The sequence below is a fragment of the Excalfactoria chinensis genome, chromosome 1 (assembly GCF_039878825.1).
Source record: "Excalfactoria chinensis isolate bCotChi1 chromosome 1, bCotChi1.hap2, whole genome shotgun sequence".
In the NCBI taxonomy this organism is placed as follows: domain Eukaryota; kingdom Metazoa; phylum Chordata; class Aves; order Galliformes; family Phasianidae; genus Excalfactoria; species Excalfactoria chinensis.
Genome location: NC_092825.1, coordinates 125224076 through 125250089, shown reverse-complemented (window position 1 = coordinate 125250089; position 26014 = coordinate 125224076). Strand labels below are relative to the sequence as shown.

The window sequence follows — 26014 nt, the reverse complement described above, 5'->3', positions numbered from 1 at the left end:
TAGCTCTGTCACAGGAGTGAGTGTATTCATTTAGAGAATGCATTCTGCCTCTTTCTCCTTCTACCTCCAAGACCTGTGGCAGTTTTGACATTTCTCAACTCTTGAAGTCAGATTTTTGTAGCGTCTTGTGACAGTTAACGTTTCTACCCAACAAGATCCAACAATAACTAAAACACCGGTAGGGAAGCTTTCCAATGCTGTCATCCAAACCCACACCAGACAGGTGCTAGTTGTTGGGCTGTCTCGTGCAGGCTGAATTCTTTATGGATCTAGGAACTGATCCTAGTTCAGGCCTTTCCTCGCTGAGCGGACTATCACTGTCTTTGAGGATTATTGCTTGATATCTGTTTTAATACTTTGCAGTCCATTGAGTCTAATAATTAGCATTCAAAACATTCCCAAATGTATTATGTAACTGACACTGTAAAAGCATTAGCCTCCTGATTCTGCACATTTCACCTAAGTAAGCCATTTCTACATTTAAATTGCTTTCAGTAACAACATTGTCCTTATCATCGCTGTTTTGCTTTCTGAACAAAGGCAGTGTGTTTCCTAGTGGTAATTTCTTCTCTCTATATTAGGCTGTTGATACCAAAGTTTTTCTTCACAGTCTAATTATCTCAAGAGGCAAGTAGAAACTCTATTAGGAAAGATCCTACACTGTAGGTTATTTTTATGTCATAAACACTGCAATCCATTCTCTCAGATAATAGTAATTTCATGCTATCTGTATAGTCTTGAAAGACATTAATGCAAGAGCGGACTGTGTTTCCTCTCCCAGGAAAAAAAACATAAATCCACTTAGGAAGAAATTATATGGGAATTATTATTGTTCTGAAAGCCTGCAAATGCTGCTGGTTGCATCTTGTTTATGTTTCTTCACTTAGGAAAGAAAAAATCAAAGTTCAAGTCTTTCAAAAAGTTTTTTGTTAAAAAGAAAAGGAAAGAAACTTCTCCAGGAAGCAGCAATCTGAAGCTATTCCAATCAACAAGTGATGTGGCGGCCTCACATGACCTGCACGCTAGTTTTGATTCTGAAGATGAACACGAGTAAGTCTTTGGACTGTGGCTGGCAAACAAATATGTTGCTGCTATGAGATCTGTAGATTAAAGATATCTTAAATTGCCTCCTCTTCTTGTTTAGGATGCTGCGCTCTCAAACAGGTGCCTTTTTCAGGAAAGTACAGATTGAAATGCTTGAGACGTGGCAAATTACAAATGGAGAGGATGGGCTGCAGCAAGAAATAATAATTAATAACGCTTTTTTTTTTTTTAAGCATAAGTAATCCTTGGGTTATCATTGCAAAAGACTGTAATCCTCATCTTCAGAAAAGGGCATTAGGTACTTAGCTTATATTTTATCAGAATTTTCTTATACTCCTAAGATGTATCTCTCCTAAGGATTGTTAACAAGTGTAGACGCCTAACCATTTATGCCAGATTTTGAAAGCATGAAAGAGATAAGGGGATGACTGCAATTGAAATATAGCAGGAACCAGAGGCTCCAGAGCTTTTCTTTCCTCTGCATAGCTGGGATTCATCTGACCAAAGGACAAATGCCTGCATCTGAATTAGTCACCAGCTGCCTTTTACGATCAGCTGATAGAAGTCAGCATTTCTGAGAAAAAGCTCGTACCATTCTTGTGTAGACATATGAAGTTACTCTGATGAACCATTTCTAGGTGTGCCTGTTTCTCCCCACTGAGTGTAAGCGGGAGCCTGGGGTGACTGGTTCCAGCACAGGTAGTGTCTGAAGTTAGACAAGATGCATCCCAGTCTCCATATCTCAATGCCTCCAGCTTTCATTCAGGCTTTTCCAAAAAAACGCTATCTATTATATTTCATCCAAAATTAACCCTGAGAAACGGGATACAAAGATCAAATGTGTTCCTGGATGGGCAGAGGGAGCTCCGTCCGTGAATGGAGTGCAGGCGAGAGCTACAGCTGTGCGGAGGGACAAGAAAGGCAGCCCATCCTGTACATTTGAAACGGCATTGTGCGATGCAGCCACTAGGCAGCGCCAAGCAACCGAAAAAATTACTAACGAGTGGTAGTATTGGCAAGGGTAGCTGTAGTCCAGCTTGAAGCCCCAGGAGTTCCGGGTTGGCAGCAGCAGATCTAACACCGTTTTAGTTTAACAGTATATTTTTAAGACATAGATGGTGAGATTTTCTCTCCCTCATGCACTGCTCAGCAAGGTCATGTCCGAGTGGGGACGGACTTTGGCTGGTTTTGCCATGTCCCTGAGCATTGCTTGCAGGGTTATAAAATTATTATTTCTTAGCACTTGTTTAGATAAAGACCATGAAATACCATGAAAGGAAGGAAGCATAATGAGAGCACTCATAATCTGAGGAGACATCTAGAGTACCTCCACTACACATCCGGGAGGTATGCGTCTGCTAGAAAGAGAAAGCAAGGACAGCATGCAGGAATAAAGGTGCACTTGCAGCAATGCTGCTTAGCTGGCAGCTCTTGCAATCTTTGTAAGATGCCAGTGCATTGAACAGCCATTGCAGTCCAGGCTGACACTTACTTTACAAATTGCTATAGCTCTCTGACCTTGGATGCATTGCGGAGATCACATTTTCACACAGATAAATTGCACTTCTAATGTCTCTGATGCATTAAGCAGAAACAGCAGGCTTTCCTTCCTTCTGCAGCAGGCATACAGATTAACTTTTTCCTGCAATTGTTTTATCACATGTATTTATAGCAGGCATTGCAAGGAAAATGTTACTTTTTGCCATGTTTGTTTGTGTTTCTGAATGTCTCTATGGCAGTACCTAGGATCCAAAAATACACACAAGTATTTTTCTAGGGAGTCTGTTCAATCAGCTTGATGGTTACTTGAATGCAAGCAGTTCTGTATTCTGCTTTGCCATTTCATAGCAGTCAGATTTTTAAAAACTAGAAGAAGGGATTCCCAGAAGAAGTGCCATATGCACACATTTCTGGTCCCTGCTCAGTTGAGCTGTGAACTAAGCAGAGGAAAATGAGTGCAAGAGACCTCCTAGCAGCCAGCTTCCTACCCATATGTCTCCACTAACATTCCCATGAAGAAGCAAGGTGTTCATCCCCCACATGTAACATTTTTAGGATAAGTTACATGCTGCATCCATCGAAAGTAGGAATCAGAACATGAGAGAAGCTACCCACAAAGCTTTCTTTGCTTCTTCTCACCAGGCCACAAAGAATGTCCCTGAAAAACACAGCCACAGGCTCGTAAAAATCCCAAGGATCTTGTTGTAAAGACTGGGATCTTGAAAGCACAGCGCTTAGATTGACCTGAATAGTGCCGCATAGATTCACCTGAATGACTGTTTGTATTTGTGGAGGGGTTTGGAATTGCAGATGTGATGAGTCCTGTGCACGTCTGTCTTCCACTGCACAAGACTACCTGAGTTAAGATTAAAAGGACTGGCAAAAGAAGTCTGCTTGTTTTCACTTGTTTGTTATGTTATTCTAGGGCCCACAAGGGCATTATGGGAAGCAGAGCTTTGTCTCACGACAGCATTTTCATCCCTGAAATTGGACAAGAGTCTGCAAGGCCAGTAAGAGTGTTTTCTCAAGAAAATGTTTCTGATCGAATCAGAGCTCTCCAGGTAATTTGCACAACAGACTTTTCTCAGACGCAAATGGAATGTCCTTCCAGGCTTGATTTCTTTTATAATGTTTATAGTTGAATATTAGATTAGCAAGTAGTATCTGTCTGCAGCTTAATCAAATGTTGCACGTATTAATCAGACAGTGGTATCATACCTTGGTTCTACTGAAAAGGTATTTGTGAAATGAACAGGCTGTTTGGCTCCTAAAGAGAATCTCTAATGTGAGATGTCCTCTTGTCTTGACTATTCAGTTACAAAGATAATGTAACTCACTGACCTGAACTAGAAAACATACTGGGGAAACTTCCATCATGATCATGTGTTCATGTTTATTTTGCCATATTGAAGATGAAACTCCAGCCTACCATGAAATTGGGACCTCCACCTCCATTTGGATATCATGCAAAGAGGACAGATGATGCCGGGACCAGTTCTGAGGATGATGGATTACCAAGAAGCCCTCCAGAAATGTCTTTGTTCCAAGAAATCCTAAGTTCAGGCACAGCAATGAGAGTGAGTAGTTGTGGTGTTAACAAAAAACAGTGTTCAATTACTTGTTTCACCTATCTGTTGGAAGTGGAATGAATTGTTTGGCTTACTATATGTACTGCTACTTTACCTCCAAGCAATTCAGAAATACCTTATTTGAAGGGAGAAAGAGCTCTGTCTCTGCAAACAGTTAATTAAAATCTCTGTTCCTGAGGAAATGTAAAATAATTCCAGCAAATGCAGAACTGGAAAAGAAAGAAAGTGTGTTTGTTTGCATTCATGGAGATTCTGCTTTTTTAGGAACTACAGAGAGCTGCCAGACCTAAAAAATAAGTCTGTATTCTTCCTTGCATGTGCTGATAAGAGAGCTCTCTTGTTTTATGTTTATGTTCTAGTCCATCATAGAAAAAAGTAACGTAAAATAATTTGGAACTGTTTTGTCTTTTTAAATGGTAGCTTTATTATCCATATTTTCATTCTTTATCTGCGTGTCTTTTGCTTTATGTTTGCGTTATCCTTACTAATCTTTAAGGCTACTGAGAAAAACAACTTATGTTGTCAGTATCTGTGTGCTGTGTAGACGGTTGCTATATAGATGGTTTCTGCTAATTTATCCATCTCATTTGTCATCTTTTACTGAATCTCTTCCTCATTCCATCCCACAGTTCTCTGACCCTCACAAGCACCTTAGCTCTTTGAGTTTAGCTGGAACAGGCAGTGAAGAAGAAGAACAGGTAACTTCTGCCAAATGTGTTCAGAGCCAAGCAATTACGTGTAGTAGTCTTCTAAGAAATGCAAGGCGTGAATATTACCTTTTTGCCTGTCTGCTGCAAAAACAGTCTTGTGTGTATGTAGTTGCATGTCCATTCGTTTTGTCTTTTTAATGCCTGTCCTTCTAGTATAAAGTTACGGTTGTTAAGCAGAATATTTCTGCCATCTAGTAATCTTCTTTTAACAATAATTAAGCCTTCTACAATAGTTCATATCCTTTGGCAAAATTTACAGACATGATTTAATCTCCAAACACAACCAATCAGATTTAGATACTAAAATGGTGTCCTTTTTTTAAAGATGGGAAATTGCAGTAAAGGTTGGTTAGGTTACATGCATACGTTAGGGAAGAATGGTCCTTAAGGAGCCGTGAACAATATTTAGATCACAGAACCACGGAATGGTTTGCGTTGGAAGGGACCTCACAGCCCACCCAGTCCCAGCCCCCGCTGTGAGCAGGGCTGCCCCCCCACCAGCTCAGGCTGCCCAGGGCTTCATTCAACCTGGCCTTGGAAGCCTCCCATCCTCCAAAATCTGCCCAAACTCTTGGTTTAAAGACAAAATTACGTCACGCTGCTACAGAAACAGTTTGATGATAGCGACTGATATTACTGCTCAGGAGACTGAGGTGAAGTCTTTAGTGGGATTGTGACCACGTGAACCAGCACAAGCTGGGAATTCTGCTGAAGTGATATTTTCAGGGCTCGAGTACAAGCAAATAGATGACTTTCTTCAATCAGCAGTCAGATGTTCTGGCTGATTAAAGAGCTGTTCTGAAAGGCTCTGAAGAGTCCCTTTTAGTTGTCTGCAGCTGGAATCATGGTAGAAACAACACAGGGGGTAAAAGAAAGAGTGTTTTCTAGAAATAGTGGGAGGAATGGAGGGGAATTGCAGAGAGGAAATAGGGAAGCTAGTCCTGAGCTGACTACTTCTTGCTAATTATGCAGTATGTATTTTCAGGCCAGCTGCAGCAGGGCTCAGCAAAGATTTCTGGCCTTTTCTCGTTGGGTTCCACATTAAACCATTTAAAAAGCTGCTTATATGCAGCAAGGTCGTAACATTTTTAAAGTATAGAAAGAGCATGTGAAGAAGGTATTTCTTGAAATCTGGTGTAGGCAGACTGTAAATAAAGTGTTCAGTCCAGATGCGTATTGGCTAAGGAAAGATTTATGTTTCCCTTTAGTTCCATTAACTCCACTCTCTGACTCACTCTCTGACTCCTGAGACGCCACTGTGACTCTGTGGTTGCTCAGCTTTTTCCACATGTCCCATCATTTAGCTCACAGCACTCTTTATCCCGGTGTAGTTTCGGAGTACAGCCATAAAGTAGCACCATCAGAATGCTTTCCTCCTGAACTGCAAGGTCTGCTCAGCATTTCAGAGAGAGTAGCCGCACTCGTACAAGTCAGAGGAGACTGCTTCACAGGGATGAGAAGTTCTGCACAATGTAACACTGAGATTTTGGGTAGCAGTGACACCTTGCTGTGTCTTGGAATCCTTCCTGGCTCAAACAGGAAGAAAGAGAACGTGATGATCCCATCCACTCCTTTGGAATGGGCTTATTTGCTTCCCCCTCTCCATGCTAGTCAGCAGTACCAGCTGAAGGACAGCTGAGCTGTGTGTGTGTGAGGTTTGCAGGATGGGGTCTTCCTGCTGGTACCTCCTCCAGCAGAGTTGGCCTGAGCCAGGCTCCATGAGACAGGCAGATTTTGCAGTCAGCTCAGAGCTGGCATTCAGTTGGGCTGCTGAAATGTAAGTGGAAAAACAAAGCAGATTCTCAGTTTTCCAGTGTATTCGCCAGTGCTCAGCACTGCCAAAGACAAGATATGCAAGTTGTCGAGGAAAAGCAGGAGTCAAAAGAAAACCACACAACCAAATGAAACAACGAGCTGAAAAAACAAGGCAGGCAAATAGTGATTTGCCTTGAAAGAGAACATGTGCTGTGTCTTTGTCATGGAGCTGAAATGTCAATGTATTCACTGCTAGGTACTAATGTATAATGCAGCCACGTATCGTTTGTTGTACATTAGTCATGTTTGAATACTACACTGCAGATATTGTAGAGTGGAAATTAATGAGAGCATCCATTATTCAGTGGCTGAGATGCTTCTTATTTTTTTACAACCGAAAGCGTGATTGAAAGCTGTGGATCCAGCCTGCCCTAAAATCAATGGGAGTTTTTACCTGGCCATTCAGGAAGCTGTAGCAAACCCTAGGTATATACTACAAAATGTCCTTTATCTGCAGTGCATAATGCAGAATTCTACTTACAGAACATGCTGATGCTTTTCTCTTACCTAAATATAAAATCAACACTGCTCTCATGTAAATCCATCCTCTTTGATAAAATACCACTTCCAGAGCCTTCCACCCAGCAGAACAAAGTATGACAAAGGAGGAGAGCTTTTCTGATGCAATGAGCTGGAATTTCAAGCCTACAAAAGGAGTCTTATCAAGAGTTGTCAGGGGTTATGTTAATGTTATGACAGATAGGTTAGAAATATCATTTTGCCTATTGGCAACAACTAAATCAGAGAGAAAGGAAGAATCCTGTTTCAAGTCATTTTTCATAGTTTTCTCAGTCTCCTTTCTGTGTCAGCTCTGGGACTTGGGTAGTTCTTGTGAAGCACAGGGGAAACTGAATTCCAGCTTTATGAAAGTACTACATCCTTTGGAGCACTCAGGAGTTGTTCTTGGATGGGTTATTGTTCGGATTGGAAGTTCCAGGCCACTGGTAGGAATTGTCTGTCATTTCCTTTCCCAGAATAGTCTATAAATGAGATGTTACATTTCAGGTAAACTCCCTAGTTACTTTGCAAATGTAAGTACATGAGGGAAAAAAAAATGCAAGCCAACTTTGGCATTGATGTCATTGACGTTTTCTTCTTTTTTCCTTTTGGAGGGTGTTGTGGAGCTGGAAGAGACCTGGTGCAGTTTAGGAAGCTAGAGATGTTCCAACCAGACATAACTGTGGGTAGGAGCGTAATAGGCACAAAAGCTGGAGGAGGGACTCAGAAAGGAAACCAGCCCTTTTAGGCTCTGTGACAGAGTACTCTTCATAAATCTGTCTTCTAAAACATGTTCACCACGTATTTTTTATGCTTCAGATCTTTTAGTTAAATAAATATCAGTTGTTCTTCCACTCTGGACAGTGTATCTTAATAGCCATGTGGCTAAAAATTCACTATTGCTGATACCAGTGTTCTGTGTGCAACATTAAAGGAATACGATGTTTTTCAAAGGACCTCAGAAGAAAAACTGCCTTAAAATGCAAATGAACATGCCCCTTTCTTTATTGTTATCATCATGTATTGGTTTCTTTGTCTGATTTTACTCTTGTGGATTTTTCTTCAGGTTACACTGGGTCCTCATTCTAGATCTCGCTCTACAGATGAGCAGCTGTACCCTAGGCATGGAAGTGCTAAAATGAAAGCTCCCCACGACTCTGACAGTAGCATTTCACCTGCTGCCAACTTTGAAACTCCACCTGAGCTTTCTTCATGCTTGGATAACTCTGCTGCTAAACATAAGCTTTTAATAAAGCCCCGGAACCAGAGGTCCAGCAAAATGAGAAGATTTTCTCAGGTAATTGTGAAAATAAGCAGTCACCGGTGATATCAAAACAGGAAGTTATTTCTGGACTCTTTGTTTCAGATTTGGATGTGATAAGAAAAGCATATTGTGGCATGGGTATGTCATTGGTTAATAGCTGTTATTTCATGGGACCGTGTATCTGGAGTAGACAGTAGCAGCAGCCTAAATATCATCAGATCACTTGTCAGCTCTCGTGACACAGCAGTTTGTGTCACAATTGAAGAAATTTACCACACGGTACAATTTAGTATCTTGTCTGTGATGCAGAAGCTGGGGCTGAGTGCTTCATTTCTTACTTAAATAAATAAGGTGGGAAGTTGTTAACAATTAGCTTGTGTGGTTTTCCTGGTCTGAAAGATGTTAGTCTCTGACAGACTTGATGGAGGAGCTGCTTTAACTTCCCAAATGTAATTGGTCTGATATTTACAGGAGGTAGAGAAATAATAAGTGGTGATCTATTAGCTGGAGACAAATTCTGTTCGCTAGGACTCTTGAATTCAGGCCTGTCTCTATCTGCAAAACCTTTGGAGCCTTCACATGCACTACAGACACTTAAAATAAGTCTCTGCAGGAAAGGAACAGCATATTGCTGGACTTGTTTTTTAAACCATCATTTTACAACATCATTTATCTGTTTTCCTTGGATTTTTTTTGGTGCTGTGAAGGGCATAGCTGCAGTGTACTTCTTTCTTCTAAGAAGTCGAAAGTTTTCCTGAAGAACTTTACTGTTTGTGGTTTCTTTCAATGTTTTCAATACATTCAAGCCGTTAAATGGGTTTGCTTAACGAAGGAGATATTCACTCTGTATTTAAATGTGGCTTAGCTGATATTTTTCCTGTTTTTCAAAATCTCTGTGTGATCTTTGGGCTTGGTAGAGCTGTGTGTTCAGCACAGTGATGAGGCCAATTGTTTGGAAAATCACGTAAAGCAATAACTGCCCGATCAAACCTCTTAGTCTCTATTGTAAACTTGTTAGCAAAATGCTTCTGTTGCTCTAAAAGTAACACCTCCTATTTATTTCCAAGGAAACTACAACAGATCCAAAGAGCACAAAAACACTGTTTGATGAAGCAAATTCTCAGCTACAAAGCACTATTTTCTGTCATAGTCACCACCATTAGCTATGCATTTTCACCAGTGATGAACAAAAGCCTGCACACTGCACTTGTAACAATCTGCAAAGTGCACTACCCACCCCTCACTGTGCTCATGCCCACTGTTTGCTCTCCGTAAATATTCAGACTCAATGAATGTCAATGGAATAGAGGAATTTAACGACACACCTTTGATTCACACACTCTTCCGTATCAGACACCATTGTGTCAAACCGCCCCTCTGCTGCCATCTGTCACACAGCAACAACACATAATGAGATGGTGGCGGGAAGGTTCAGCCTCCACTGCCATCCCACCGACATCTGCCCCTGGCATCCTGGGTCAACATCATAACATAGGAGGTGCTACTTATACAATTGCTTTCTCCACTCTACCTGTTCACTGACACTGATTGAGCCCTTCTGTTTTTTCATGAAGAGCGTTTCAGTGTTTAGATAATACAGTTATTATTATTTTCCTGGCCAACCCTGCCTGTGCACTTTGCTTCTGGCTTATCTGCAGCTTCTTTTACATTCCTGGGCCCTCACTAGAAGTGCAAGAGGCACTGGAGCTTTGTCTTTGCATTGCACTTATGAAACAAGAAACTGGGAAAATCCTAATGTCTTCAGAATGCAAATTTTATGTTCTTAGAACAGGGGCCCATGCCTAAAATATATATTTAACCAACAACTACAGTGAATTAGTGAGCTAATACAAGCACTATGTGAAAGTGCATATTCAGCAGCTTAATAACATTTTCAAATAATCCTGTATTATATTTAGCCAGTCCGTAGCTGAAATGTAATCACAAGACCTCACTGGTGACCACACATATATTTGTGAACATCTATGAAATAGTCTAATTCTTGGGGCGGCAGGAGGAAAAGACTTGTGCAGAAAGGAAGGAAATTATAATGCTGTATCACAGTGTGATCAGACAGAAAACTGCCACATGGGAGTAGATAGTCAGCTGGCATAGTGTGCCAGAACCTGACAGGCTTCATAGTCTTTTGTTCTTCCTTCGATGTAGGTTTATTCCTCAAGAAGAATGGCTTGTTTCATTTTTATTGCTATTGTGGAGTAGCGAAATACAAAGGGGACAGATTTTCTCTTTCAAATGCTGCTCTTTGCCTATGAGAAACACAGCGTATCCAGTCTGCTCTGAGGAATCAAGTGCCGAGGATGCACCAATGGTCATTGTTTTGATGAACTTCCCATCTATAAAGGCATGAAAGCCCTAGTTGTTCAGAAAAGAATGTCACTGATTGCTTTTATATTGGTTAAACACATTATTCCCGAGTCTGTGTAGATAAAAATGCATCTAGTAGGTAGGCTAAGAAAACGGCAGGCTCAGTGTTGGAGGCAAGTATTGCCTTCCTGTCTAAGATCTTGTTTGTAAATGCCATGTTTAAAAAAACAAAGCAACAACGTACGAACCTGCACATAGTGATGGAGCTTTCTAAATTTGTTTCTTGCAGAGGACCCAGTCTGAATCTCTGACTGATTTGAGCTGTACACCGGAAGAAGAAGAGGATGATGAAAAGGAGATGCGCGCAGACTTGCCAGATGCTGTATTCAAAACCAGCGATCAAGAAGTGCCTTGCAGCACATCTACAGCGCAGGATGTGGCTTCCTGGCAAAAGCCTGGAACGCCTGAGGACCTTCCCCCTGCTTTGAGACTGGCAGCAACTCAACCCATTTCAGAGCCTGCTGTTGCACAGGAAGCTTTGCTTCCAGAGAATGAACCAAAGGACTGCCAACCAATGCTGGATACACGTGTGAAGTCTGAGTGCTTGCTGCTGTCAGAAGGCAAAGGCTCCACGACTTCTCTGCACTCTGCTCATGACGGAGAAGTACAAAAGCCAAAAGATTGCTCAGCAGCTTTGGTTCTGTTGTCTGGAGATGTGCGTAGTGATGTGTCAGGTAGTTCTTTAAGTAAAGCAAATAAGGAGCTTCCATCTGTGTTTTCAGCACATGAAATACCATCTGAAGAAAGTATTTCAATTAGTAAGAATAATAATATTTGCTTGGAAGAGTTAGAAGAAAACACGCAGTACGATGATCAGGTACCTGTGGAAATGTCCTGTAACAAAGAGACAAAGAAGGTGACTGTTGTGTCGTCAGAGTCTAGCAAGCAGTTTTTCATAGGTTCTTTCCAGCCTATGGATTCATTCCGTGGTTCACATCCCTCTTCTTCAGCCCATGAGGGATCATATGCTTCCCAGTCTCTAGAGAAAGCAAAGACTGTAACAGCAGAAGCACCTGCTTCTGGTAAAGAGAACAGTCAGTCAGTGATCCACAAAGAAGAGATTTGGGGGAAGAAAAATGAAAAAGCTGCCAATGAACTGAATGCCTTGAGGAAATTCTCTGTCTCCTCTGCACGGGAAAGGCCAAAAACCAGAAGCCTACACTTTCCAGAAGGTTCAGTGTGTGAAAATCCATTAAATACCAGGTTCTTCCTGTCCAATGTGAACGTCTCCTTGAAAAATGAGAAACTGAGTGAAGATGTGCAGAAGGGATCAGACCTGGAAGATAGAAAAAGTAGCGACAAAAACCAAGCTTTGCTGCCAGAATCTGACTCTGAAAACACGGGCCAGTCTATGGAAATTTTGGCTGTTTGTGGTTCTTCAGCTGTCGATGCAGTTCCGGTGCAAAGTGATTCTTCTGCAGTATCTCAGAATCAGCAAAGCTGTGAAGATAAAAATCCTTTTCAAGTAAAACTTAGATCCACCTCACTGTCCTTGAAATACAGAGACCACTTGTCATCCGAATCAAAAGGAATTAAAAGATACAGCGCAGAATTCAATTTAGAAAATCAGGGATTGACTTTATTTCTCAAAGGCGATAAGGCAGAGATCAAAAAAACAGCCGATACAAATATTGATGGTTCTTTAAATGAAAAGATCAAATCCAAAGCAAAGTCCTCTGAACAGCTTAGTAGCAAACCTCCGTTGCCTAAAAAGCCAGTCTTGCAAAATGTAACTGTTCCAAATACTAACACATGCAAGGAGAAGCAGGACAAAACTATTCATGCTCCAGAATCCAGAAATGAAGATAGAGAGATGGAGAAATGGCCAAATCCTAGTAAAGTGCCTGGTAAGACTCCTGATCCTTTGTAAGGTTGTCTTAACTCGTGAAGAATGACCTTACCGTGTCTGATTCACACATTCTGTTGTGTGAATCTCAGAACTGGTGAGCTGGAGCTAAGGGCTCTGCCTTTGGTGGTGTTGCTCCCTGATTCTTCCATTTGATTGTCAGAACAACAGCAGGGAAGAAGCAGCAAAGTAAGGCATTTTTACCTGTGATTTTTCCGTTTCATAGTATTGTTTAAAGGATGTTCAAAATGACACTCAACAAATAGAGGGCATTAGCAAGTATTGTGAAAGAGAAATATCAGGCTACTAAATGTCCCCATTTAGAGCTGCTTTCTGGCAATTCAGAAGGCAGGAGCCCATACTGAGTGCAGTGCCCTATGTGAGGCGAATGACTCAGACCCGTAGACCTTTTCCTGCCATAGTATTGAGACAGAAATACTGCTAACTGCCTGGCGTGCTTAGCACACTATTTATACATTGTCTCCTATGAGTCTTGCATGTTCATTTATTCGTCTTTGCCATTACTCACTCCTTGTTTAAAAACAAGAATTAGCTACCCCGCAGCTTGCTGGACTAAGATCAAGTCTACTGCAGATCGTTAAATTGCACCCAGTTGTCTGCATTGTAAGCCAAAACATAATTGGGTTAGAGTTAAAAAAATCAGTCCTCCGGAGACCAATATATTGTGTGCCACAGGCAGGGAACAGGAAAGGCAACACCACCGAGGTCTTTGCAACCACAGTAAACGAGTTAAGTACACTCAAGCAATTATAACTGGAAAAACTCTGCTCTTCTCTTTGAAGGGTGACCAAAAGTGGGGAAAAAAAGTCTCTAGGTCATTCCAGTATGTAGGAGGAACTTACTCAGTCTGTCTGGTCATGAGGCTGATCTTAAGAATGTGAGGAGATGAGGTTTTTGCGTGCCGCAGCAGAGCTACCCCTTCAGGTTGCTGTTTTCCACTGGGGGTCAGGTTCTAAGTCTGGAGAGAGGAAACACTAAGCTGAAAGAAGACCTTGGAATGTGGCAGGCCACTTGTTCTGTAGAAAAGCCTCTTCCTGGCCCCACAGACAACTTGCTGAAGCTGAGCAAGACTGGGTGCAGCAAAAGTGCAGTGGGTGCTGACAGGTGCAGGAGGAGGAGGAAAGGAAAGAAATGGAGCTGTGGAGCACGTTTCTTCTGTCTTCTCCTCTGCTCCAGCAGCTCTGGGACAAAGGAGGCTCCTGGCCCTGGCTCAGGGCTGTTCTCTACAAAATGATTTGTGTGCACAAGAGCCTGGCCTCATGGCAGGGCTGTGCACATCTGGAGTTTGACCTGGTACTGCTGGTCCAGTTGCACTGTTTCAGATGTGTTCCTCTCCACCTGGCAGTATTACAGCAGGTTGGTATGGCCTGGTATTGTCTGACATAGAGATTCAGATTAGTCTGTAGCAGTAATTAGTCTTCTTATCTAATTACTCACTGTTATTATTATATCATAGTCGTTTTCCAGCTTTGAACAGCTTTGTAATGTATTCTGCTATTTTAGCACGCCAGGAGTAAAAGCTTAATTCTAAATAGAGAACACTCTATTCCAACTTGACCTGAGGTCTTTCTGGGTCTTTCCTGTGTCACTACAGACCTTTCTCCTTAGAAATGGGATCAGGTCACTACCTCAGCCTGAGCTGGCTACCATAGGTGAGGTACCCCATCTGGGCACAACAGCAGGTTTTGAGGGGGGGGAGCATCACACAGGAGAATTGCTGTATTACCTCTTTAGGGCATCCTGAGCCATGGGGTGCAATGAGGGAAAATGGGACAGTGCAGAACTCCTGTCCAAATGTCATTTTGAGCTCTTTGAAACTATTGCCTCAGCCCAGTGACTCAGGAGAGTATCTTTGTAAGTGGCAGAAATCTGAAAAGCAGTATCAGCATCTCTCTTCCAGGGATCGATCATGTGGCTTAACAACAAACTCTGGCTGTTTTCTAGGTATTCTAGTCTGCCCACTTTCTTCTTTTTTGTCCAATGATCTTAAGGTTTGTGGTTGCTGCTGAGGAACACTTGGCGCTGTCAGGAAGTTTCTGCACGCAGAGTGTTAGGAAATCCTCTGTTCAACAGGAAGGCAAGCTGTGGAGTCAGAATGCAAGAGAGTGTAATACCCTTTTCCTATACAATCATCTGCAGAAAGTCAATTTGCTGTGTCACAGAAAGAACAGGAGCAGTTTGGTTGATGGAGCTCAATTTTTGTCTTCTCAGCATTCATGGTACCAAAAGCCCCATGAGGACTGTGAGCAGGCTGCTGTGCCACTAAGGGGAAAGCAGCAGCTGCAAATAATCCCCTGCTCATTCCCACCTGGGGAATGAACAAGGGATTATTTGGTCTCTGTGCAGCTGCAAGGTGACTTTTTAATGGATGTGTGAAATCAGTCACTCTATCTGTCCAGAGAAGGAGTTTTTCCAGAGCTAAAAGCACAAGTCTTTGCAAGAACTAAAAAAATTAAGCTGTGTTTTTGGGGGTTGATAGTCTATGAATCCTGTAAAGGGCAGAGACAGCACATGCTAGCAGGTTATTACAAGAGCAAAACTGTAAGTAATACTCATGTGAATGTGCACATGAGAATATTTATGTCAGTGAGTGTAGCAGAGAGATGTTCTCTAAAAGAGAAAAGGAACTGGGAGTGGGACAGTGATTGTAATGGCGAAGGAAACTGGTATGCATTGCCTAGGAAATCTGGGCTTTAAAGCAGCAAAGGAAAGGTTTCTCTCTACATAAAAGACACTGCTCTAGTGCTGTCCTGCCTATAGCTGAAAAGAAGACACTCTTCTATTTTTATTTATTTATTTTGCCTAAATATATTTGTTTTTAGGTTGTGTCAAGCTCTTTTATATTATGGCTGCTTTCCAGCAGCAAAATAGAATTCAATGCAAACATAGCAGTTTCTGGCGTAAAAAAGACTCTCCTGGCATCAGTGGTATAGATCCAACCAAAAGTCACATTCTTCAGAGCTTAAAGAAGGAAATGCCAGAAATACATTGCCAGATCTTGTTGAATTCTGTGCTCTGAAATTAAGGAACTGGGTGTGTACTCTGACACAGATGCATGTCGTACATTAGTAAACAAAGAGAAGTATTTAGGGAAGGGTATCTACTAAATGCCATCTGCGTTTTTTAAACTCTTTGGTGGAATACCTGCTGTCTCATGATTGACCAAAGATATAACGATGTGGAATGAAATATGCGCACATGGGCAGCCTTACAAAACAATGACACGTGTATATGGATGGGTTATATCTCTGTGTATAGTTGTTTGGATTAGTTAAGAATATGTTTGCTTTCAAAATACACAGGGAGTACGCAAGTTAGCTTTGCTGTTACCAGAGGTATATCCTTCAAGCAGTTGTAATATTGTGCTTGCAAAAACATATGGCAAAAGCAATCACTCTTTGCAGTCTTCACAGGCATAAAATGCTCATTATTGGGGACAGGATCTAAATGTTACAAAGAACCTCAGCGATATTTTGTCCACACAAAGGTTTTTAGATTTAAAGAAAACAAATACAATATCTCAGGCCATACCTAAAACAGATCGATCCCTAAACCTCAGGGGTGTGTTAAAATATGTCTTTGTTGTGGTTATTCACGTATGCAGTGCACACTCACAACCTTACACACATTTGAATACACTGAGTATATCTGTCTGTCAGTAGACAGAAGTAGGCATGTATTTCTCTCACTTTTCTGTGTGTGCATACACCAATGCACAGTAACAAGTCAATCATAGATCCTCTTTAGTCCATAAATAGTGCTGTATCTTCATCTTGTTGCTCACACAGCCAGTCAGATAGATGTGAAAGAATAAACCCAGCTATTGATGGGAAGTGTCTGCTTTCATATTCACAATATTTAGGCAGAAGAAATTTCATTTGTAAGAGCAGAGCTGTAGTCTCTAAGGAAAAGGAAATCTTTAGTAAAATGGTGAGAGAAATGGATACTTGCATTAAACAACTGCAGCAGGGGAATTTCCCCCCTTAGGGAGCACTGGGCCAACCCTGCTGCTATCAGACCCAGCTTGGATGATTCTTATCTGAGGGAAAGAATTCAGAAGGTGAGAGAGGGCTCTGTTTGGTTTGGGAGTTGTCTGGTGGTGAGACTCAGAGCTGTGGAAGTGGTGAAGGGCGCAGGCCTGGCTGCCAGCAGCCTGAGCAACGAGGCCTGTGAAGAGGCCTTCAATGCTTGGTAGCTGTAGGTGGAATGGATGGAGGAAGCTTTTGACTGTGGTTTCAAGAGTCAGCAGGCTTCAACGGCCCACATGAAATACTAGGGGTTCATAGGTGGAGGCATTAGGCATAGAGCAGTAAGACAAGTTCTGACCTGGTGTCCTATCATTTCCTGTGACTTATCCCAAGGGGAAGAAGAAGGGGCTCGTTCTTCTTTCCAAAAGCCTCAGGCCAAATCTGTTCCAAGGTAACAAAGAGAAGAAACTATCATGAGCTTAAACCTATGAGTGAATGAGAGGTACATCGCTGCCGACAGCATCCCTTATTAGTTTATGAAGTTATTAAATAGACAGTTGAATAGTGTATTATTTAAATGTACTGTAATAAGAACCACAGAATGATAATTCAGAGTTCAGTTTTATTCAGAAATTTTGGGGTGTGCCATGGAAGCAAGAGGCTCACCCCTGCTTCACAGAGGGAGAACTGAAGGACAGAGCTGTTATGGAGTTTGTGGCATGTCAGCCTTGCATGGATTCCAGCAGAAGATGCCTCTGCTTGCATTCAGCACTCTGCAGAGCGTACCCACAGGGAGCTCTTGTGCTAGCTGCCCTGTGTCTGACTTCCATCAGAAATGGGAATTAGACTCTGCTTTTGAGTTCTGTTGGTTTCACTGTGGCTAGCTGGTTCCTTAAGTGCTGAGCTTTGATGTGTGGTGCATGGTGAATTATAAAAGCATTCTGACTGCCTCGTGACCGGATGAGATAAGACAGGAGGGAGGACTTATTCATGGGATTTAGATGGTCACTGAAATGAGGAAGATGTGCAGACATCACTTCCCGTGAATTATTGCTTCTTGAGAATGCTTCTGGCTTCTCAGTGCTCTTCAGAACCCCAGAGTCTCGTAGGAGAGACTCAGATAACCTTAAACTCTGAGAGTGACTCTCTCCGCCATACTTTGTCCTGTATTACTTCACCACCTTTCATCTTTTGCTAGTACCATAAAGCGGCTGGAACAGTGATACATGTATATTGCCACACCGCCTTCTCTAGATGGACGCGGGAGGATGTGAAGGACCTCTGGGCAATGGGAAAGACAGTGGATTGTGAATACAATGCAGGGTGTTCCTCATCTTGCAGTAATTTTAGCTGACTGATAAGGGAGAAGGTAGCCAACTCTGCAGATTGCATCTGACTTTTTTTGCTGAAGAAAACATTTCCCTTGCTTGGCTTGTCTGACATACTTCCTGTAGCAAGGACTCACAGCAGCAAGAGTAAAATGTAATTACTTGATGAAAGAAGAAAACCCATCCCAGAAGCAGATCAGCTCTTGATCCTGCTCATAGTAGGTGATGGTGCTGTGCTGTTGCAAGTCAGGCCTGCACAGGTACATTATCTTTCAACCTTTTAAAGGTGTTGATAAAGAGCTTTTTCATTGCTACTATAACAGCAACATTCTGATATCATCTCTTGCAGGATCATATTCAGCTCTAATTTGGCTGCCTTTTAATTAGCGTTACCTGGACTTCTGGTTTCTTATCATGAAAATTATTTGAAAAGCCCAGGTGCTTGAAACTTCCCACTGTAATATCTGCCTTATGGAAAATGCTGTTGTAAGAGCAGCCTCCTGACATATCACTGAGGGGTTGGGAACCCTGTTGTGCTAGGAAATGCACATCAAAACCGTAGCAGGAGGACTCCTAAATACACAAAGATAACACAGAAATGGAAGCACAGATAGCAGTAAGACCATTACATATAGTACAGTAAATAGAACTAGAGCATAGCAGTCATTGTCAGTATTGATTGTTTGGTGGGAGCTGAGGAAGAGCAACACACAGCTCAGTCAGTGTTTACAGAAAGCCCCTGTGGTGTGACAGGGAAAATGGGACAGAACACAAAGGGTGATTTTGAATCAGGCAGACTAAGAAGTAACATCCCTAGCAGAACCAAGGCAGATGCTGCGTTCCCACTATCAAGGAAAGGCTGGTGGGTAAGTTGAGAGGGCCTTCAGAGTAAAAACTGGTATTTGTGAGGAGCAGGGTATTAAAGGCAGTAGTTATCATGGAAGAGGACCTGTGTGGTGGTGTGCCAGCTATACAAGACCCTGTCTTGAAACTGAGGCCTCAACATGGGGCAAAAGGGGGTGTTTGGTGGGATGGAGTTACGGAAAGAGGCTGTCCAGGCAGAGGGAGTCTTCAGTGGAGAAACATCTTGGTAACACTGATAATACCTTGGGAATATTAACTGCTGTGTGGATATTCATTAAGGGATGCTTCTGAGGAACACCACACAACACCATCACCTTCAATAGTGGCAGTCAGTCCGCTTATCACAGCAGTGTGATCTGGGAACTGATGAAGCAGGGAGCCTACATTTTCTTGGCAGTGCACTAATGGGTTTTGCCCAAATTACTTACTGCCTAAGTGGATATATGGGCATGACCTACAAACAAAGGAGATAATGTGATTGTGGATATATTAGCAGACATCGCATCAATCAATTCAGCTTTGCGGCTTTAGTTATGATGGTCTTGATGAAATTAGTCCTAATAGAGAAGACTGTTTTGTAGTCCTTGAGCTGTTAGTGGTTGTCTTGGAGAAATGCGGAAAATAAGGGAAAGTAGCCTGTCTTGAAGAGGGAGGTGAGGTGGGGAAAATGGGGTAAAAGGGTGGTATATAGCACTTAAAATGAAGTACTGAAAGGAATGACTGAGCTATTTATGAATGTCCACGAGATAGCATGACATGACATCCCCTCATGACACTTAGAAGTACAGTCTTGGTGAAGCTATTCATTGGGTTGATGCAGAGTTACTGAGTGTGCTGGCTATGTTTCACTGTCATTTTAATGGTGGCCATCCTAGTTCTGGCACTATTCAGTATATTTAAGGACATGGGTGACAGATCTAAGTGTATTTTTCTTACATTCGCGAGTACTAACAAGCTGGAAAGCCTGTAGGCACAGTGGAGAACAAGAATAGAAATCAGAGTTCTCTTGAGAAAGTGGAGACATAGTCTGAAAAGAATATTTTTATTATAGAAAAGTACAAAGTACTGCTCTGTATGTAAAAATAATCAGATGCACGGATATGAAAAGGGAAGGGGAGAGGGGAAATAAGAAGATCTAGAGCTCAAAAACTAAACTTGAAATAAGAATAAGGTAATACTGCAAAAAAGCCGGATGGTAGTGAGTGACACGTACAGGAGGCAGTCTCCAAGGCACGTAAGGCACGTGAGGTAGTCCTTCCACTTCACCTGATGCTGGTACCTTGTGCCATAGTGGAGCCAGATTTGGGCCAAATTAAGACAGTACCTACAAAAGCATCCAGATAATGAAACTGATCAGAAAAGCTTATATATATATATGTGTGTGTGTGTGTGTGTATGTATGTATGTGTGTATGTATGTATAGTCTGAATCTTCAAATGCACAGCAGATTGTCATAAGGACAATGTGAGTAATCTGCTCACAACCACAGTGTATGGGAAAAGAAGTTATAGATTTAAATTAGAGCAAAGAAGATTTAGCATACCTGACGGGGGAAAAAATCTAGTGGAGAAAGAACAGCAAAGTCTCTGAACAGATTGTGTGGGGAGGCTGTGAGTTCTGCCCCGTCTTTGGAGAGTTTAAAGAACAGACTAGACAAATTTTGGTCAGAATACAGCTTATGTGAAATCTTGCAGCTCATCCTGCCTTACATCTGAAGGGACAGACCAGATGACATTGGACATCTTTCCCAGCATTAAATTAACGTCCTTTAAAATGAGATAAAATTGAAGTAAGGGCAGCCAGCAAAGAGAAGAGAATGATTATGTGAGGAACAGCTGTTGGCGTGAAGAGATGGGGGATGTAGGTGGCACGCAGAGAATCGGAGTAACTTGCCATGCAGGAAAGAGGGGAACTTCTTCAGTGTCCTGGGGCCCTTCTTTGTCTGTGTGGCATCTGCACAACTGGGCTTCCTGGCTTCTTTTCAGAGGTTTCCCTACAAGATCACATGAGGTAAATGTGATGGGAAATTCTCATGTTGGTTGGCCCCACATCTTCCTTTGCCCTTAAAGGAAATCTTGTTTTCTCTTTTTGTGGTTTTTAGCCGACATAGGCTTTGCGATGTTGTCATGCTAACTACATTCTGGCGTTGGGGCCACGTTCTTCTAAATTAGATCACAGCTCTCCAGAAATGTGTGCCACCTCCACAGGGTCCTGAGGCAGGGAGGCATAGCTCCATGCCAGCACAGCAGCTGAGCGCATCTCTGAGCAGGATGCTGAAGAGATAACAGACGTTTTTAAGGGGCAGAATTATGCATGATGTTGGGATGGGGATGCTTAACTTCAGTTCTGAAATAGCCTTCCAGAAATTTGGGAACTGTAGTGACCAGAAGCGCCTGGGAAACGTTAAGCTGTCTTTCCCTATGTTAGCACTACTGTTATTGCTCACATAAACCATGCAGTGGCTCCGTATTTGTTGTAAAACTGAAGTTTGGGTGCAGTGTAAACCAAGGAAACCAAGACGAAGCTTTTCTCTCAATCCAGATCTGTCCAGTCTACCGAACAAGGTTTCCTTGCACAGTGATTGAATATGCAGCATTTCACTTCCCCATGCTTCTGCGTACCACTTCTTCCCTAATAGCAAATGTGAGAAAAACAGAGTAGCACTTTTGACCTTTTTCTCTAGGAAATGCAGTTTTTTTCTTGTCTTTCTGAAATCTCCGCTCTAGTAGAGCATGATGAGAGCGATTGGCCCAAGTGCAGAACGTGGTGGGTGTCAGCGGTGTTAACAGTATTTCTGTGTGTTCAGGCAATGGGAGGCTGTGCCAGGGAGGCTATAAGGTCACAGGAAGGGAGCAACCAGACTAAGGCACTGGCTGCTGCTGTTTGGGACTGGGATTGGGAATGGGAATGGGAATGGGAATGGAGGGGGCATAAGGGGAGACCCTGGAAAAAGGGTGGTTTCGCAAAGCTTGACTGACTTTCCTGAATGGTGAGAAGAGGTTTTTCTTCAGTAGAGTGTTAATTTAGTGAAAACACGAGGATTGTGAAAACATGAGGATTGTTCTCTGGAGACCAATCTGAAAAGAGTTCCTATTTACTCAGGCTTATCACACTTCACGTGACAAATCAGCATATTGAGCAAGTGAGAGCTGAAGCTAATTACAGCTCTCTTTCAAATAACCATGCGTATAAACAATCTGTCAACAGAGAGGAGCGTGTCTTTGGTGATTGCTGGAGACTCCAGAAGGGAGCCTGACAGTTCTACAGAGCCAGCCTGGATCACCATCGCAAGGCAGAAGCAATGGGGAACGCAGCAGGAGCTTGATGGAGATAAACCTGCCACTCCGGATACTAAATCAGATACAGAGAAACAGAGTAAAGAGAAGGAAAGAACAGAGGTACTTACAGTACAAATTTGTGATGATTTCATATTATTACATTTCCGTAATATTCCTTTGATCCACTGCTATTTTACTACTCAGATGCCATAATGATGACTGATACTTAATGAGTATAACCATAAGCAACGCAGATGCTGCTCTCCTAAATGTGTTATAGATGCAGAATTCCCTGGTTATTCAGATAAGTAATTTTATATGTCCAAGAAATCCTGCAACTATGTGAGGTGTGTCAAATTTCGTAGGTGCCCACTGCATACTTAGCAGAGGTAAGGTGTGGAATGTAGGCTAAGACAACCAAAATGCAGCACTGTATTGTACAGTGTCTTTCAGTGCAGTGGGATCGATGCAATACTCTCTCCACCATTTCATTGAATTTCCTATACCTTCTGACTGATCTACCACTGAATGTAGAGCCCGGTCCCAGAAGGATTTTAAAGCAACAACGTTTAAATGTTTGAGAAGTGAAACAGGATAAAAATAGCATTTGCACTCGCAGACGTTGCCAAGATGTAAATTCTGTTTCTTTGTATATAACTGAAATGCACAGTGTGGTGCTGTAGGATATGGGCTTCAAAGATCCTATGCAAAAAAAAAGGTGATACCGGTAGCAAGTGATCTTCCCAGGTGACAAAGCTGTGCTAGCAGAAGCACTTGGCATTAATACAGAATACTAACAAGGCTTCCCTGTTACTGGGCTAGCTGATGGAGACAGCAGCGTGCGAGTACTGCTGCCTGTATTGCCTCGTGCACAGTAAGGGCCCAGCAGTGATGCAGGAACATGAGTGGCTTACACCAGTTTAGCATTCCCAGTGCAAATGACCTACTTTCTTGCTTAAAATGGTACTATAAGAAACCCGATTACTGTATTATATCCTGGAATAGAAAAAGATGTCTAGATGATGAAAAAAAATATATAGCAGTGGTTTAGATTAACAGGAAGTAAAACCTAATAAAATGTCTAGGAGAGATTGTAAACTGCAAAACTACTCAGCACTGTCATGGCAATTAAAACACAGAGAGTTTAAATGATCCCAAAGTACAGTTTCTGTGTCAAATAGGAAACTCCAGATTTTAGCTGGCAGTGTTCCCTAAAATTCATGCCATGCATTTCATTTCCCTGCATCAGCTAGCAGAGAAATATGCCAAGATGCTCCTGACTGCTGTGTGTGAAGCGTGGTGCCACTGTACTACTCCTGCTCTCACATGGCACCAGGCACTATCGCTTCAGGGTAGTTTTTGATACTGGCAAGAGAAATCATGGGAGGACGTGTTTCATTTCCTTTTCATGGGAGTTTACCTTCTATCCTCCAAACCTTGGATGCCCTAAGCCACAAAATTTGGGAAGTAGAGGGGAAACGTGAGAGAGCGAGGCTGTCTGCAAATCCTGCTTGTGTTAGCAGAGGTTTCCAAATGGCTTGGCACATAGTTTGTCTTTATAACAACCTACTAGGAGACACTGTTACACATAAGAAGATAGACAGAGGGATAGTTTCGGTTTGTGAAACTGACTATTATAGATGCTAATGTGAAACCCGTAGAGCTCTCTGAACAGGTGTCAGTTCCAGTGAGAGGAGTGAACCAGTGTGTGATCAGTCCATGTGATCCTTGGATCATGACAGGCATCAAATCCACTCCCTTTTGCTCATATTCTTCCAGGCTGGTCTTATTTATTGACTGTGCATTATTAACCCTCTATGTACCTAGGGGTCGGTGAAACAGCAATGGAGCAAACAGTCACACTTGGCGCCTAAAACCACTTCTGAAGAACAGAGGAAGGAGTCAAAGTCTGAAGCAAAAGAGCCGCTGACGAGAACTGATTCACTGTCACATTTTGTCTCCGGTAGGAAAGAAAATGCTTAAAATGTATTGCTCTTACCTTGAAACCTTGTCTGAAGAAATCCTGTTCGAGCATGCTGGAGAAGGAGTAGGGGTTAGATCCTAATTCCTTCTCTGGTCCCACATCACCAAGGGCAAATTATTTTCTCAGCACTCATAGCTGGAGTTACGGTGCTGCATTCTGCTTTGATTACACTTGTCAGAACTAGTGTTGAAAGAAACGTGAATCAGGAATGCCAGGTCATTTCACAAGATCGGGTCCCAAATGTAAGAGGTAAAATGCATGCAGAACTATTTCCAACAGCGTTTAGTTTCCATGGGGTTGCCCTAAGCACACAAGAACAACCTATCTGCCCATCAGTGAGTTGAAGGCTGGGAGGAAGTCTGAAATGAGTGCTCTTGTTTGGCCTAGGTGTGAACACAGGACATGGCAAAGAATCGAGGTCTTCTTACTGTTTTTTATAAGTTTAGGAACCAAGATATATTAGTCTTAAAAAAAATGTATTCTTTTGTTGCTGGAAGTGGTTATTGCCTCCATAATGTATCGTAGAAGTTTTGATGTGAAATGCAAAGATTTTCTGCTGAAGAGCAAGACTCAGCAAGTTTGTAATGAAAGGGTCGAATGTAGAGCTGCACAGCAGGCTGATGTGAAATGCACCTCTGCTTTATTCACAGTAGCTCAGTCATCGGCACCGGGAGATAAAGATGAAATCAGCCACTTGAAGAAAGCCAGCAGTACTGCTGCTCCAGACCAGCCGTCATGGATGGAACTTGCCAAAAAGAAATCTCAAGCTTGGAGTGATATGCCCCAGATTATAAAGTAGAATAATGCAGATGAATAATGTCGTTTATAAACAAGTCGGACACTTAATTAAACTTCTACAGACCAACTAGTCACAGTGAAGGATATCTCTGATACGGAAGAAGGCTCTTACTATACAGCTGTGGAGAAAGCGTGCAATAGGTGCAGTCAAAAAGTTTACCTTAAGCAATTGTAGCAATCAGGATTGCAATGGCAATAGATGACTTAAATTATGCTGAGAACTTTCTTGCACTTTGGAAAACAAAATTTCTGCTTTACGTACTTCCTGTGTTTTCTTCCTTCAAGCACGTTTGCATCAAAAGAGGATCTCTGCTAAACTTTGCTGCGTTTCAGTTGTTGCTGTTCTGTTTGATGTAATTTTTTCTCCGTTTACATCTATAAACTGTGCACTACCATCCTGGTTCTGTCGCTGCGTGTCACTGGGATTGCCTCACGCTTTTTCTATCACACTGTAGAAGTGTCCATGAATGGCTTCTAGTGAGCGCTCTGCTAAAGTGCGCTGCTTGGACTCTGTGTTTGCTGAGCTGAACCAGGTGGTCCAGTCTCTGATTGTAGGTTACATTTCACGAGGCACGGCAGATAATTTATGCATGACCATGAATACAAATTCCTCAGGTTCTTCTGTGAGCAGCCTCGGTTGCATGATATTTGCTAGAAGGTGAGCGGTAAGGAAAATGGACTGAAGTTGGAAGCTCATGGCAATTACTTTTCAACCTGAATGTATCTGCAACTATCTTACTCTTTACGTGACATCATCATTCTCAATTAGGAGCACAGTGTTAGCAGCAATGGACAGTTTTGCAAGCTAACAATAAATCCCGCTGGGGAATTTCCTGGAAACTTAATGCCTGGGAATTAATGCTAAGGAAACTTAGCAGTGGCTAAGGCAAATATTTCTCTGTGTGTGTGTGTGTGTGTGTGTATGTATGTGTGAAATATTGCCTTAATGCTGTGCTCCCTAGGTTTATTTATATATATATTTGTGATTTTGTTTCTCTCTCAGAAAATATATATATATATATGTACATATATATATAAAATATACATGTATATACATGTATATATATGTATATATATGTATATATGTATATTTATAGGGAGACCTTAGGAAATGTAGGATTT

The 26014-nt window shown here is 42.1% G+C and overlaps 1 protein-coding gene across 2 annotated transcripts in view; it reads left to right on the top strand.

Annotated features, from left to right (window-relative positions):
- Positions 1-25735, top strand: part of CRACDL (CRACD like) — a 40161-nt gene extending 14426 nt beyond the window's left edge. Inside the window, exons 3-11 of one of the 2 annotated variants that reach the window (XM_072352333.1) lie at positions 888-1050; positions 3470-3605; positions 3957-4121; positions 4763-4831; positions 8223-8453; positions 11035-12652; positions 22040-22230; positions 23938-24073; positions 24745-25735. In XM_072352333.1, the coding sequence (XP_072208434.1) occupies positions 888-1050; positions 3470-3605; positions 3957-4121; positions 4763-4831; positions 8223-8453; positions 11035-12652; positions 22040-22230; positions 23938-24073; positions 24745-24893 (2858 nt within the window). In that variant the 3' untranslated portion in view covers positions 24894-25735. The remainder of the gene's footprint in view (positions 1-887; positions 1051-3469; positions 3606-3956; positions 4122-4762; positions 4832-8222; positions 8454-11034; positions 12653-22039; positions 22231-23937; positions 24074-24744) is intronic. The other variant, XM_072352342.1, reaches the window with a different exon arrangement.
- Positions 25736-26014: the final 279 nt, after the last annotated feature.